General features: G+C 49.2%; 1 protein-coding gene across 2 annotated transcripts; it reads right to left on the reverse strand.

The window, feature by feature from the left end:
* Positions 1-2300: 2300 nt before the first annotated feature.
* HBEGF (heparin binding EGF like growth factor) lies at positions 2301-15359 on the reverse strand. 2 transcript variants are annotated; one of them, XM_042906054.1, is made up of 6 exons: positions 15018-15359; positions 14657-14830; positions 11422-11599; positions 5866-6021; positions 4742-4832; positions 2301-3726 (listed from the first exon to the last, which is right to left on the reverse strand). In XM_042906054.1, the coding sequence occupies exons 1-5, from the start codon at positions 15061-15063 to the stop codon at positions 4760-4762; spliced, it is 627 nt and encodes a 208-aa protein (XP_042761988.1). In that variant the 5' UTR covers positions 15064-15359; the 3' UTR covers positions 2301-3726; positions 4742-4759. The 2 variants fall into 2 exon arrangements, with proteins under 2 accessions (XP_042761988.1, XP_042761999.1); XM_042906065.1 differs by having other exon boundaries at positions 2301-3817.
* Between the last annotated feature and the right edge of the window lie 338 nt (positions 15360-15697).

Raw genomic sequence — 15697 nt, forward strand, 5'->3', positions numbered from 1 at the left:
CAAAGGCGGCCAAAAGGGAGGACCATAAGAGAAGAGGCAGATGTTTTTCAGAGCACAGGGGGGCCAGATAACTTCTGCTAGCCAATTTTGAGAAGCAACTGCAAGTTCAGAGGCTCCCAGGGCCTGATATCAACCAAACAGAGGCCCAGGAAGGCTCTGCAGAAGGTAAAGGAGTTCCCAGCAGCGGCAGCAGAGGCAGGAGAGAGCCCCTGAAAGGCAGGAAGCCTCGAGGCCGCAGGAAACATGAGCTGGAGAAACAAAATGGGTTTGAAAAGCCAAGCCTGGGTTAAGGGCTGGAGGCTTGAAAACTGGAGCAGGAGAGAGAGCCCCGTGAAGAGTTCAAAGTAAGTCACTGCTCCACAGTTTTTTCTGATATCTGTACTATTGTCTCTGATTACCAAATTAATATACTGGTACGTTATAGAGCTTTATACGATGCAAATAGCAAAAGAGTCCCCTACCCAAATTTTGAAAAATCTTTTTATTGCAGTTTAATACATATAGACAAGAAATGCACAAGCCATATTCGATGAATTTTTCTCATCGTGAATACTCCCAGTAGCAGCACCCAGATTGTGGAACATAACGTTAATCAGAGCTCCAGAAGTTGCCCTGTCTTGCCCCCTTCCTGTCACTACAGAGCCCAACAGGAATCTCTTTACTGATTTGTTTCACCATAGATTAGTTTTATCTATTTTAAAATTTTAAACAAATACCATCACTAAGAATATACTATTTTGTGTCTGGCTTTCTTCACTCAGTGTTATGTTGTAAGATTCAATGATATTGCTATTTAGTAGTTCATTGCATAGATACATGACAATTTATTTATTCGTTTCATTGTCAAATATTGATGGGTTTGAGGGTAATTTCCAGTTTTTAATTATTGTAAGTAAAGCTAAGATCACTCCTATATACGTTTTTTGGTAAATACCTGTATTCATTTCTCTTTTGTATACCCCTAGGAGTGGAATTGCTGGGTTGTAGGATGTACATAGGTTCAGCTCTGGTAGTTGCTACCGCACAAAGTTTTAAAAGCAAGATCTCTGTGTGGGCTCCTGGAGAAATTTTAGAGTACCACAACTCTCTAAGAGAAGAGAATGAGGAAAGGGCAGTCTGGCGGTGCTTGTCTAATGACCTTCCCATGGATCCCTCTGCCTCCAGTCTACCTAGGACACCATGGCAAGATGACCTGCTCCAAATTCCACTTTTATCCTGTCATCCCCATCCACCCTCCCCAACAGAGGCCCAACCACACTTCCAGGCCAGCATTGGATCACACACCTGTGCACTTGCTGGCCTTTGACTGGATTTTAGTCATTTCTTCTATTCACTCATCCAAGTGACAGATATTGAATGCCTACAACTCAATTGCATTGTTTTAGAATCTGGGATCAGAGCAACGTACACACCCCTACCTTCATGAAGCTAGTATTGTAGCAGGAAGAGATAGACAATAAACAAATAAGAATATGTTAGTGGTGATAAGGGCTCTGGTGGAAAAGAAAGCGATGTAAGAATAAGAAGAGCAGCGTGGCCAAGGGATGTGCTATTGTCTCATAGTCCATCAGGGAAAGCCTGCAATGCAGACGAGATCTAGATTATGTTTTACATGATCACTCTGGCTTTTATGTTGGAAATGGGCTATATGGGGGCAGGAGGAAGAAAGGACACAGGAGACCACTGCAAGATTTCAAGCAAGAGATGATGGTGAATTGGACCAGGGTGATGGTAGGAGCAGTGATGAGAAGTGGCTGCATTCAGCATATGTTCTAAAGGTAGGAGTGATAGATAAAGTTTGCTGATAGATGGCTGTACAGCATGAGACGACGTCAAAGGTGCCTTGTTTCCACCAGGGGCAAGGCCTCTTGCATATACACCATAGGACAAGGCTCTGAGTCCAGAGTCTGTTGGCTGAATGGGTGGACGTCTTTCCTGGTTACAGCCAGCCAAACTTTCTATGTGAAAAGTTTATTCTCTGTTGTCTCAGAGGTAGTAAATATAAGCATTAAGACAAATAATTGGAGTCAGACTGCCAGTCCCAGCTCTGTCACTTACCAACTGTGTATCTTCAGGCAAGTTATATAACCTCTCTGAGCTCCCACTTTTGCTTTCTTCTGACCAAGAGCTTCCGTTTTCTCTTTTGGAAAAATGGGACAATGATAGTACCTCCATCACAATATTGTCAGGGATACTGAGATAGTGTACATAAAAAGGCCTGGCATAGAGCCTAATGTTGAGTCAGGGCTTAGGAAATATCTGTTAGACCAGTTCCCGGTTAAAACAAGCAGACAGAAATCTATGGAGTAAGGGTTATCTTTATTTGAATTGCAAAATATAAATATGAACCAGGTTTGGAAATACAAGTTGTAACAGTTCAGAAATGGCACCAGAAACTTCCAGAAGGGGCCATGACAGCATGCCTTTTTAGTTTAGGTGAGGTGGGTGGGTTTACACAAAAACCCTCCTCACCTCCAAACTCTGTAGCAATTGGTAGGTTATCAATTAACAACAACAGCTCCAATGTTTCCTGTTCCTCCTCAGCCTTTCTCTTTGCTAATACCTTCTCTAGATCATCCCCTGCTGCACTGACCGCTGCATGGAGTAGCACCAGAAGAATGGCAGGAGTAAGAGAAATGTCTTGACACAGGGAAGAGGGAGTGCCCACTCTGCGGGCCTGGGGCCAGGAGGGGGGTGAGGAGCCAGGAAATCTGTAGGCTAGAAGCCCAACCTCTTCTGAGATTTGGCAGGGAAAGGACATAGGGAAACACCGGTATCTGTTACACTTTGACATCAGCACCTTGGGCTTTCAAAACACAAACAGTAGACAAAATCGCCTAGGCAAGACTGTAGTCCAACTCATAGAGTGGATCTGACAAAGTTAACTCCTATATCCTGACCTACAGACCTCCCCTTTTGGCACTGTGATTGCGGAAGGTCTTCGGAAATGTGGACAGATAATAGATGACTACAGATGGGTCACAGAACCATCTCAGATTTGTGGCAGAGGGGTGCGATGCGGAGCCAGATGGTGGGGCATATAAGGTGGAGGGCCAGGAAATTGCCAAAGTAACAGGCTAGGCACTTGAAATATTATTGTTAGATTGTTAAAAACTAAATAAATTAACATACATAGAATAAAATAAATATATAATTTAAGAGGCATTTTACAAACAAACAAACAAAAAATAGTTGTTATTTTTCCATCTGGGTAGAAGTCCCAGAATTCAGAGTTCTCAGGCTTGTGGTATTTCACAGTTAGCTCATCAAATCCAGCGCTAGAGGGTCCAAATGGCAGATCCCTTGGTGGCTACTTGAGTACATGGCTTCTCAATCTTTATTACTCTCTTCCAATCCACAAATCTTTCCTTCTTCCTCTCCTTTTTTTTCTCAGTCAAAGATCCTGGAGCATATGGAATTTAACTGGCATCTTAATCCAGAAGTTAAGTGTTTAAACAAACTTATGGGGATAAGTGGGGTTTGGTGGAGAGAATCCGAAGGGCATGAAGGTCTCTCACTTTTGCTTTCTTCTGATCAAGATCCCATTTTGACACATTCAGTTTGGCACTTGAAGGCTCTGGTATTTTGGCAAAGCAATTATGGGAGGCCCAATCTAGATAGCAACTGGGGACGAAGGAATCTTCCTGACTAGCTGTGACGTTCTTTCCCTCTGCAGAGTCTACGATCAGCTGTGTCTTCTCAGAGGTAGCAGTCCCCAGAAGATTCCTAAAGCATAAGAGGAAGGCATTTAATGCTGGATCCAGTTAATAGGTCTTAAGAGTTTCCTAGGTCCAGTCTCAGGAAGTAGGAAGATCATCTGTGAAGGGGCAGAAGAAGGGACAAAGATGGAAGATGCTATTGTCTCAGGTATCTCTCTTGGATATTTCTGTGGCAACTGTCACCCCAAGTGGAAATGACGCACTGAAAACCTTTTTGGCCGGGGCACCTGGGTGGTTTAGTTGGTTAAGTGTCTGACTTCAGCTCAGGTCATGATCTCGTGGTTTGTGGGTTCGAGCCCTGCATTGGGCTCCACAGTGGCAGTGTGGAGCCTGCTTCGAATTCTATCTCTCCCTCTATCTCTGCCCTCCCCACTTGTGCACTCTCCCCCCCCAAAAAAAATAAATAAACTTTTTTGTTATTTATTTATTTATTTTGAGAGGGAAAAAGAGTACATGTGAACAGGGGAAGGGCAAAGAGACAGGGAGAGAGAGAGAGAAATCCAAGGAGGCTCCATGCTGACAGAGCAGAGCCCAACTCGGGACTTGATCTCACTAATGTGAGATCATGACTTGAGCCAAAATCAAGAGTCAGCTGCTTAACCAACTGAGCCACCCAGATGCCCCTACCGAAAACCTTTTTGAAAACCATTCTGCACGGGGACCCTAACTCCACAGTAGCCTATCCTCCAACCCGTAGGACAAGAGAAGAATTCAGCATGACTTGGGGCGCCTGGGTGGCTCAGTCGGTTGAGCGTCCGACGTCAGCTCAGGTCACGATCTCGCAGTTCGTGAGTTCGAGCCCCGCGTCAGGCTCTGGGCTGATGGCTCAGAGCCTGGACCCTGCTTCCGATTCTGTGTCTCCCTCTCTCTCTGTCCCTCCCCCATTCATGCTCTGTCTCTCTCTGTCTCAAAAATAAATAAACATTAAAAAAAAATTAAAAAAAAAAAAAGAATTCAGCATGCCTTGAAACAGATCTAGGAAAGGTGGTGATGGTGCCAGGGGGCAAAGGATGGACCATTACCTTGAGCACAGGTCTCTCTCAGTGGGAAGTAGTCATGCCCAACTTCACTTTCTCTTCATTTTCCACATCATAACCACCTCTCCTATGGTACCTGAAGGAGACAAGTTTTGTGAGCAAGATTTGCCTGCTTTGATAGGGTGTGGGTCCAGAGAAGGTCCTTCTAAAGGACACTGCCATGGGGCGCCTGGGTGGCTTGGTCAGTTAAGCGTCCGACTTCGGCTCAGGTCATGATCTCATGGTCCGTGAGTTCGAGCCCCGCGTCGGGCTCTGTGCTGACAGCTCAGAGCCTGGAGCTTGTTTCGGATTCTGTGTCTCCCTCTCTCTCTGCCCCTCCCCTGTTCATGCTCTGTCTCTCTCTGTCTCAAAAATAAATAAATGTTAAAAAAAAAAAAATTTAAAGGACACTGCCATGGTGGTTCTGTCCGTTACTTGGAAAAGCCAAGAGGGTATGGCAGCCCAACAGACCTCTGGTCAAACGCCCAACTTGCCCCAGGGAATGCCTGTCTCTAACAGCAAAAGCTATAATTTGCTGAGAACTTTCACCTCATTTACAGGATCCTCACAACATCCTGATGAGGTAGGTAGACAGAGATTACAATCACTGTAAGATTATAACCCTCAGAAAGACAGGCAACTTGGTCCAGGTCTCACGACAGATAATTTACACTGCTTGAAAACAGGCACAGAGTGCTTGGCAGGTTTCCCCCAGTCTAGAACATAACCTGGACTAGAAACATGGCCTGGGGTCAAGATGCCTCAGAATTAGAAGACTATACCAATAACCATATACCACCCATGCTCTATCAAACCACATACTAATGCCATCAAAGAACAGGGCAAAGAGAAAGAACTGTGTGAAGAGGTGGATCCATGGATGGGTTACTGTGCCTGCTATGAGAAGCAGGAGCTGCTATGGCCTCACAATTTTTGCCCTGTGCTCTGGACACCGGATTCATGTCATGCCAGAGAAGCTGGGTTCCTAGAGAACCTGTACTCCAGAATGTCGGTCAAATGCCTAGCCCCGAGTTTGGGAGGTTGGAGGGCTCATGTGATCACAGGCAGAAGACCCAGGAGGAGGGATGGAAGTGATACGCAGAAACAGCCTGCAGGGGCCCAATACTCACCGAAACATGAGAAGCCCCACGATGACAAGCAGACAGACAGACGACAGCACCACAGCCACCACAGCCAGGACGGTCGTATGGTCATAAGTATATAAGCGGTTTTCCACCGGGAGGCTCAGCCCATGGCACCTCTCTCCGTGGTAACCTGGGTGGCAGCTGGTTTAAGACAGAACAAAGCAGAGAGGAGGTTAGTGGTTTGGCCTCTCTCTATAGGCAATGGCCCATCTACCTAAGCCAAACCCCAGTCCTCACAGCCTCAGTCTATCAACCCCTGACCGGATTCCTATCCTGATTCCTGCCCTTCCTCTATCCTTCTAGTAGGAATTTAGTAGAAGACTTTTGAGGAGCCCTTCTGAAGGTTCTGTGGCCTTCCTTCCCAATTCCTCACCCCCTTCTCCATTTCCTCTGGCTGTCTGGCTGGAGATTCCCACTCCAGGCAGGGAAAAAGTGAGGGAGGACTTGAAGGTCTTAGCTAGATACGTTCCACGTGTGGATGATTTATTACATGTGTGTTAAGAGGTTTTGTTTAAGGCCTCCATGAGCTGGTGGGTTGAGCTGAGGGGACTGAGTATCACTCCCTCTAGTGAGGCCCCTCAACTCTGACCTAGAAATAAACCCAAGCTTCTCCACCACTGCTTCCAGCACTCAGTCCCTCTCAGCCACGGCCCAGCCTATTAATAGGTCCTGTTCATTTGCCAGGAGTCATTTTTCTCAAGTTCCCTCCATTTAACTCCCAGCTCCCCCTGGGTGCAGAGCCCAACTTGAGAGCTTAACATCAACTTTTGGCCTCTGAACCCTGGGCTATCTGGCCTCCTTCATTACAGGACAAAGCAAACAAACCAAGGTAACTTCTTGCCCAGCTGTCTTGCCAGAGTGTGGAGGAATGTCAGGAACAACCCCCTGGCTTTTCACACTCGAGAAATAAATCAGATGACAGCCACCTCTTCCAACATAAAGCACTTCCTGGAAGCTCTTAGGAAGACTCAGAAGTGCGTTCAGTTGAACAAGCACATTCATGTTCCTTTCTTTATCTGAGCACCCGAGAGGCCCTTTGATGTAGATGAGAAGCCCCGTGCTAGAGAAAGGCCGAGCTATCTTCCCAGTGGTCACTCAGCAGAGCAGAGGTGTGGTCTTGGTTTGTCTGACTCTGAGCTCAGTTTGCTCCCCAATTACACCCACAACTGCACTGGCACTGTCTGCCTGGGGACTTGAGGCCACTAGCTTGCTGAAGGAAGCACTGAGAACCTGGTGGGCCTCTATCCTGAGCTGCACCTCCTCTGGGAAGTACATTATGCATACGGTGCCTCAGAGCAAGGAATTCCTTCCTTCTGTCGAGAGGCACCTGGGAAACAGATCTCTCCAGACCTGGCAGCAACAGACAGGCCAGGCTGTTCTTGTGGGGTGCCAAGCACCTCTCCCTGCCCTGGATCCTCCTGGGTGTTTTGGGGAACCACCTCACTGAAGGATAAAATGTGGGTCAGGCCCATATACACATAGCAGGGCACACAGCTCTTTACCCAGCCTCTCCATGAATCTAATCTGTTCTATCAGCCAAGGTGGGCAAAACAATAACCCTCCCCCTGCTCTTATGGAAGACACTCTTAGGAGTGCCCTTGGGAAATCACATCTGCACAACAGTTTACAGTTGATAAGACACTAGCCTTACCTGCTAGCTCAGCTGAGACTCAACATCTGGTAGACAGGTACAGACCCATTTTACAGATTGAAAGAGTAAGATTAAGGGTCAGAGGGATTGTGATTTGCCAAAAGTAACACAACTAAAAAGCAACAAGGCTAAGACTAGAAACTAGTCATAGCAGATTCCAATTCATGATTCTTTCTACTCTGAACAATGCAGGCTACCCCCAAGGAAACACATATCTGATGAGGTGATGGGTTCCTGGGGCAGTCTGACCCTGCTCTTTGACTTACTATTTTACTATTATTATTATTAACTTGAATAATAAATACCAAACATTAAAGGCTTATGTGAGCCAAGTACTCTGTGCTAATTGCTTTATAAGAATCATTTCAGGGGCTCCTGGGTGGCTCAGTCAATTAAGCATCTGACTTTTAACTTAGGCTCATGGTTCATAGGTTTGAGCCCCATGTCGGGCTCCAAGCTGACAGTGCAGAGCATGCTTGGGATTTTCTCTCTCCTCTCTCTGCCTCTCTCTCTCTCTTTCTCTCAAAATAAATAAATAAACTTTAAAAAAAAAGAATCATTTCATTTAATCTTAAAAACATCTCTCTGAAGTAGGAGTTACTACCCCCATTTTAAAGATGGAGAGACTGAGGCTTAAGTTGTTTAGCTAATTTGCCCAAGGTTACACAGCCAGTGAGTGGTAAAGCCAGGATTCAACCCAGCAGTCTAGATGACTTCAGAGACTGTGCTCCCTCGGGGGAAGGGAAGCCGAAGCTCAGTCTGTTTTTCACTTTCAGCCATCACTCAAACCCCACAGGTAGTTACTCAGATGATAGAAATAAAGCTTGGCCTCAGAGTCCCGCAATTCAGTTACATAATCCCTCCACCCCCACCCTGAGTCAAAAGGATAATAATGTAAACATCCTAATATTACCCACCTCCCCCTCCCTTTGCAGATGACTCCTGGCTTCCCCTGGGAAGGAGGGGGGATGAGAACGTTCCAAGCATCCTGGGTGGGGGCAAGATCATGTGTCTTACCCAGAGCCTGCAACCCACCAAACTGGAACATGTTCCTCCTACCAATGTTTGTGACCCATTTCAGAATTTGTGTTACAATAGAAGTTAAAACCCTCTAGGGTCTAAAGACATCTTCCAAACTGGGTTTCTCCAGTTTGGATGTCAGAATACATGAGTTCCAGATCAGTCCCACTGCTATTTCTAGCCAAGTGATCTTGAGCAAGTTACTTTTACCTTTGTGAGCTTTGGTTTCCTCATGTGAAACACAAGAATAATAAATACCCGCCTCGCTAGCGTATTTTGAGATCAAATGAGAATATACAAGTAAAATCACTTAGCAAAAGACCAAGTCTCACCAAACTGTGACTTATTGTATCATTAGATGCCAGAGGGTACTGCCCTGACGTATGGGCGGCCAAAGTCAGATGGAGCCAAAGAGAAGGGGGCTCACCATCCCTTTTCAGGATCTGGCCAATGAGGCCAAGGGGAGGCTCCAGACCCATTTCTCTTCCAAATGAGTTCTCCTCAGCCTGACTGCCCCAAGGTTTCCTCCAGCCACAGGAAATCTCACAGCCAGTTGCTGGGTCAGCAGCTAGTTAGGAGCCCCAGGAAACTGCTCTTTGAGGGCAGCGTTTGGCTGGTGACACAAAAAGGGCTTTCCTGTGAATGGTGGCTGTGGAGGACCGGCTTAGGAAGCCAGCTAGCCTCAAGCTCTCAAGGGCAGCCTGAATACACCCTAGCTGGTTGTTCCGGGGTCTAGAGGGAAGGAGGAGCAACAAAGCGCCCCAAAGGTAGGTGACCAGATATCACATTTGCCCAAACCAGGAACTATGTGTCTTCTTGCTGCATTCTGCCCAGAGTACCAAAGGCTGGAGTGAGGGGAGCAGCCAAATCAGACACTGAATCCAGCCCCTTGAAAATCTGCTTAGGAAGCAGAGACAAGGTCTTCAAATCAGGTTGGCATGCCCTTAGGCTAGTAAAAGCCTTAAGATACCTCTAACATAACAGCTGTCCTCTATAAAATCCTATTCAAACTCTATAAGGACAGATAGGGAAGAAGGACACAGGCCAACATCCAATACAGCCTGGGGGCATGAAAAGCACGCTGGACTGGAAGTCAGGCACCTGAATCCCTGTCCTGTTTCCATCCACTTATTTAGCTGTTGATCTCAGGCAAATCACTTCCTACTTCCTGGCTCTACTTTCCTTACCTTTCAACTAGACATAGCAAGCCCTTGCCAACTTCCCTAGGGCTTTTGAGAATCCTAGGACATGACTGTAATTCCCTATCCCCTAGAATAGTTGGCACCAAGTAGGCACTCAACACATACCTGCAGGGCTCAGCTCATATTAAATGTTAATAGTGAAGCTACGGGTCAAAGGAGAGAAGGCATCATCATGAATATCATCACTATGCCTAGGGCCAACTTGGCTCTGGGCACCCTTATCTACTGGCCTTAGCTGGTGGGTCAAGCCCAGCCCTCCAGGACAGCAGCCTTACAAAGGTTCTCAGCTGAGCAGTGGAAGACCACCCACCAAAGCTCTGGATCAGTTTGTCCCAGATTCCTGGCCTCAATCCATCTTGACTACCCTCAGAGTCACTGCCTCCACCCTGTGCTAATGACAGCATTTTACAAATTTAAGACAAATATTCCCTACCCTATCCCAAGACCCTATGAGGACTGTCTATGTTACTCTAAAGCAACTCCCTCCAATACCAAGCTCCTGACAAGGGCGTTATAGGAGAGGACACACAAGTGATCATGGACAGGGTAGAGTGATGTCTTGCCAACTGCCAAATATAGGGCAGCTTTGCTATGTAAGATCAGACAGGACAAGGAAACTTTAAAAAAACAAGGGATCTTTACCAGTCACAACAGAAGAGATGCCAGGCAGTCAGCCTTTTTGACAGGTTGAGAGGTGGTGTGCACCTAATCATCTCCTGGCCCTGTCCAGAGTCTCCCAGGTCACAAAGACTGTCCTTTGTAGGGACCTTGTGTCCAGAGGAAGAGTGGATGTTTGTAGTCTGATGTGGGTGTTGGCCTCAGGCACAGTGGCGACATTATGCCTGCCAGAAAGCTTGGCTGTGCCGTCACCCCCGAGGGGTCGCCAAGGCTGCCGTTTGCTGGGTTTGGCCTAGCAGAATAGCTGCAGAACCCATGGCCCTTCCACCCAGGGAAGGGGTGGTGCTGCCTGACCGGGGGCTGATGCCTACTGGGTTGGGTTCCATTTCCTGTTAATCTGGCACAAAGGAAGTGTTCTCCCACTCCCATGGCCAAAGGCCAATACCTGCCATGTCCCCCACCTCCTGGCCCTTGCTGGGATGAGGAAGAAGAAAGGAGGGGCTTCTCTCTGCTCTCATGATGATCACTTCCTGTAGAGTCCCGCCGTTCCTTCAAATCAATCCATATGTGCTCACTCATATGAGTGGACATATGTCCAAGCACACACATCTGCACAGTGTGAGTCTGACTGCACCTCATACCTGCCTGCAGGGCTTGGGAAAGGAGGCCACAGGAGCTCCACTCCCCCCCAGGAAGCCTACTCTGCCATGTGTCCTACTGGCTTCTCCCATCTGCAGTAGGGCATAAGGTAGGAATGAAGGACCTGCCTGCAGGTATAAGCTCTCCTAGCCACATGCTTGTGTCTGAGCAAGCAGGAAATGTCCCCAAGGATGAAAGAGCGTCACAAACCTACACCACAGGAAATTACATCCTATGCGGGGGAGAGCCCCTTCCGCTGACTAAAAATATTTCCCCTCCTCCCAACTTCCGCCTAAAGATTGAGAAGAAACGGAGTAGAATTATGAATTCAAGGAACAGTGACAACGAGGAACAGCCACGTGACTGACAAAGAGTGTGCTGAGGAGAGTCAGCCAGGAAAGGGACACTTACATGCAGGATGGAGCCCGGAGCTCCTTCACATATTTGCACTCTCCGTGGATGCAGAAGTCCTTGTATTTCCGAAGACATGGGTCTCTCTTCCTCCCTAACCCCTTGCCTTTCTTCTTTTTTTTCCCACGCTCCTCCTTGCTGGGTGTCACCAGAGGCTGTGGCTTAGAGGAGAAAGCAGCTGCAGGAGAAAAGTACCCTGTTAAGTTTTTGACTTTCCTGGGGTTAAGAATTCCATCCAGGTCTGGACGGAAAACATACTCTGTGACCCCACCTGAAGTAAGAAGACTTGGGTAGACCCCTTGGCTCAGTGCCTCCCAGGGGCTAAAGGAGGACTGGGCAGAACAACCAGAAAGCAGAGGAGGAAGCAGAGGCTACAGGGGTCCCAAGGAACACATTTCACAAACTCAGTTTAAGAACTTCATTCTAACAATGTTAGCTTCTATTGAGTAACTGCAGCTGACGGGGCATTTCTACCAACCTCACTCCACCATCCGTCCCCATCTACTCCTCCACACCCACTTGGTTCTATTTTGGCCTTAAATCAGCCTCATTTCCTGATGCTGCACTCAGTGACCCACTTGCAGGAAGACAGTGTCAGAGATAAAAATTGCTTCTGGAGAAGGTACTTGGAAGGGGTTTTTTTTTGGGGGGGGGGCTCCTAAAATAACAACAGTGTACATGTCCAGGTGGCCCCCTCTGAGGCACCTATTAGCACCAGGGTACCATGAGCTCAGGCCAGAGCCAAGCTTGGGGACCACAAGCAGGCCATGCCTGGTCAGGGCCTTGCTTTTTTGACTTCAAGCAGAATATTTACCCTGCTCTGTGCCCTTTGCAGCTCACCACTTCTCTCAAATGTCTATTTACATTTATCCCCTAATGTCCCATTTATAGTTTTCCAGGATGGGGAGTATGGTGTATACAAGGGGGAAAAACATGGAAAGTAAGGAACTATCCAGAAGGAACTGGAACAATGATGACTCCCCCCCCCCCATTCTTTCCACACTTCAAAGGGGGAAAAATAGCCTCACACATCCAGCTGGGACTGACTGTGGGCTACACCCATCAGCCCATCGGGGGTCTGATGCCAGTCCCCCTATCCCATGCTCCCAGCAGAAAAAAATGTGCCCACTCTCCATGGCTGTAGCCATGTGTCTGGCAGAAGGGTGAACATCACATATTAGATTAGAGACTCAGGATCCTCAAGCTGGAAGTGACTTGAAAGAATATCATGGGGGCGCTTGGGTGGCTCACTCAGATGAGCAGCTGACTCTTGATTTAAGCCCAGGTTATGATCTCACGGTTTGTGAGTCTGAGCCCTACGTTGGGCTCTGTGCTCATAGCGCACAGCTTGCTTTGGATCCTCTGTCTCCCTCTCTATGCTCCTCCCCCACTTGCACTTGCTCTGTCTCTCTCTTGAAAAGAAATAAATGTTAAAAAAAAATTAATATATACAAAAAAGAAAGGATATCATGGCTTTCCACTTTCAGATAAAAAACCTGAGGTCCCCAAAGGCATGACTTGGTAAAAGTCATGCAGGGTTGAGATCAGAAATGTGGTCTCTGGACTCCATCCATGTCCTGTATTCTTTCCCAATATACCAAGGTGCCTCATACACCCTTGTCCCTTCCCCTGGACAAGTCTAGAGCACCTGGGATGTTGAACCAGGAATGAAACAATGAATGGACTCTGAAGTCAGCAGATCTGTGCTCTAATTTCATTCCTGCGATCTTGGGCATATGGCTTACTCTCTCTGAACCTTGGGGTTCTTAGTAAGTAGTGGATAGCAGGAGTTCAATCTGAGAGGGTTGCTACAGGATTAATTAACCCACAATAGCATAATGAGTGCCTAGAACATAGTAGGTACTTAATAAATGGTAATGGCTATTCATTTTAGATGATAGGATCCTCAGACCTCACGTAGCAAAGCCAAGAGAAGGGAAAGCAGGCAGGTGCAGTAGTCCTCAGTTTCCTCTGGTGCAGACCCAAGCACCTTCAGAGCTCAGAAGGTGAGGCAGGTGCTCAGAGGAATTGAGTGACCAGAGCCGTGGTGAAATTGTGGCAGGAAGGCCAAGTCAATCAGAGAGGGGAGGAAGAGAGTGACAGGGTGACAGCCAGGCTCTTGCCAGGGACAGGGAGCAGTGAGTCAGGTTTGCAGAGGTATGAGGAGCAGCCGTGTGGGTGGAGGGTGAGTCACAGCCCAGCTCTGCCCTGACTAGGAGGAGAGGGCTAGGAGAATCCAGGTTGTTCTGGCCAGGGTGGCCCAAGAAGGCTACTATGAGGAGACAAAGGGTGGCAGCCCAGGCTCAGCTTTAGAGCTGACCCTTGATTTATACAAGCAGAGACAGCACCTGAGGGAAGTTCTGGGTAAGGAGAGGGAACGGTGGCTGAGGAGCCGGCCTAGCAGCAGGGCTAGAACAGGTAGGTATCTTTCCAACCAAATACAGTAACTCTGGGGCCCCAAGGCTCGGTCCCTGCTCCACCCTCAAGAATCACTGCAGGTGGCCTGGGGCAGGGCAGTGGGCAATGCTGGAGACTCTGGACTCTGCCCTGGGCCAGTACTCAACCACAGCCACATCCGCTGGTTGGAGGATCCCACCTAGCCCTTCCTCCCTTGGAGTCTCTCTCAAGGACTCAGGATGGTCAGGAAGTCTCCAGGCTTTGGGTAGGATTTGTGGACACACAGCATTTCTGTATATCTCCCTAAGGACTCAGTGCCCACCATTCATAGCCTCCCCAGGAGGTGCTGGCCTCACCTGGGGGGCCAAGTGTTCCTCATTCCCCTCTGTTTCTCCAACCTGGAGACAGGTAGATGGAGAAGACTACACACCTACTATATTCCTAGGACCTCCACCTCTGTCATTTTATACATTATAGTCATTGGATATAGGAATCAAGACTTGCACCCATTTTTGTATAGAAACTCTAGGGAAAGCATCTCAATCATGACTTGTTCCTTACTCCAGCTGACCCCAGAGGAATGTACAAGACCCCAGACCCCTGCCTTTTCAATGTGCCCAGAAGGGCAGCAACTCGGCATGTGAAATTCAACAGCAAGAAAGACCCTGGGACCCACATTTCAGAATCCCCCAGTATGTTTGTCAGGCCCTGCAGCTTTTCCTTGAAGTCCTCCATGAATACCTCCAACCCACAAGTGTGCCCAAACAGCATGAATCCTGTATCCACTTATTTTTCAATTGCCCACTGGGGTCCGAGGACGGGTAGCCCTCACACCCACCTCTGAAAAGGTCCAGGTCTGTCTCTTCCAAGTCCAGGACTTCCCTGCCCCGGCTGCCTCCCGAGGGCAGCAGCTGGTCTGTTGATTCAGTGGGAGAGTCCAGGTTGCTGGTTCCAGCTGCCAGTCCTCTTCGAAGCCGCTCCAGGCTCTCGCCAGTTACCAATGCCGAGAGCACTGCGGGTGAGGGGCAAGGCCGCATTAGACCCCGCGGTCACCACGCACCAATGCTGGCGCCCGTCCGCCAGGGAGCACGGGCCCCACCAAGTGGCCCGCGCTGGGGTCGCCGCAGCGACCTTCCCCCGTGCCCCCAGCACAGTGTCCCCAACCCCCCGACCTCCGGGGGCGTTGGCAGCCCTCTCACCTGCAGCCAGAAAGACCTTCAGTACCACCGACGGCAGCAGCTTCATGGTCCTGGACCCGGCGGAGGCGGCGAGGCAGTAATCACTTTGGAGGCGGCGGCCACGGGGCGCTGGCACGGGAGCCCGGGCGGGCGGAGCGCAGGAGATTGCGCCCGGTACGGTCTGCTGCGGGCCTCTGGGTGCAAGCCTGGCTGGGACCTGCGTGGAGCTAGCGGCCGCCGGGCGTCTGTCCGATTGCTCAGTCAGTCCGCCCGCCCAAGCCCTTGCGTCTCGGTTAGGTTGGCCAGCCACGCGCCACCCGCAGGTCCCTCGGTCGACTGAACGATTCCCGGCGCGCGGCTGGGAATAAGGCTCTGGGAGGCGCCGAAGCTCCGCCCCGCCCTCTCCCCCCCCTCCCGCGCTGGGCCGCTCGCCCGGCTCCCGGCGCCGGCCGCGCAACCCCCACAGCCCCCCACTCCGCGGGCGCGGCGGGGGAAGGGGCGGGAGTAGGGGGCGGCGCTCACATATTTTGGGACAAGGCCAGGGCAGCCGTCGCCAGGCTGTGGGTAGTGCTACTGACCGGCAGGTGGCAGGGACTAGTTCCTACCTTTCCCCAAACGCTTGTCGCGCTGCAGCCTTGTGACTGCTGCGCTCTGCCCTTGGACACCTCTCTTTCTGCGCTGATTCCAGGCTGGTCCCTCCA

The sequence above is a fragment of the Panthera leo genome, chromosome A1, assembly GCF_018350215.1.
Source record: "Panthera leo isolate Ple1 chromosome A1, P.leo_Ple1_pat1.1, whole genome shotgun sequence".
NCBI lineage: Eukaryota > Metazoa > Chordata > Mammalia > Carnivora > Felidae > Panthera > Panthera leo.

Coding starts and splice junctions, on each gene's coding strand:
- HBEGF (XM_042906054.1), bottom strand. CDS start 15,063: ATGAAGCTGCTGCCGTCGGTGGTACTGAAGGTCTTTCTGGCTGCAG. Junction 14,831..15,017: donor GAAGGTCTTTCTGGCTGCAG/GTGAGAGGGCTG, acceptor CCTCACCCGCAG/TGCTCTCGGCATTGGTAACT. Junction 4,833..5,865: donor GTGGGGCTTCTCATGTTTCG/GTGAGTATTGGG, acceptor TGTCTCCTTCAG/GTACCATAGGAGAGGTGGTT.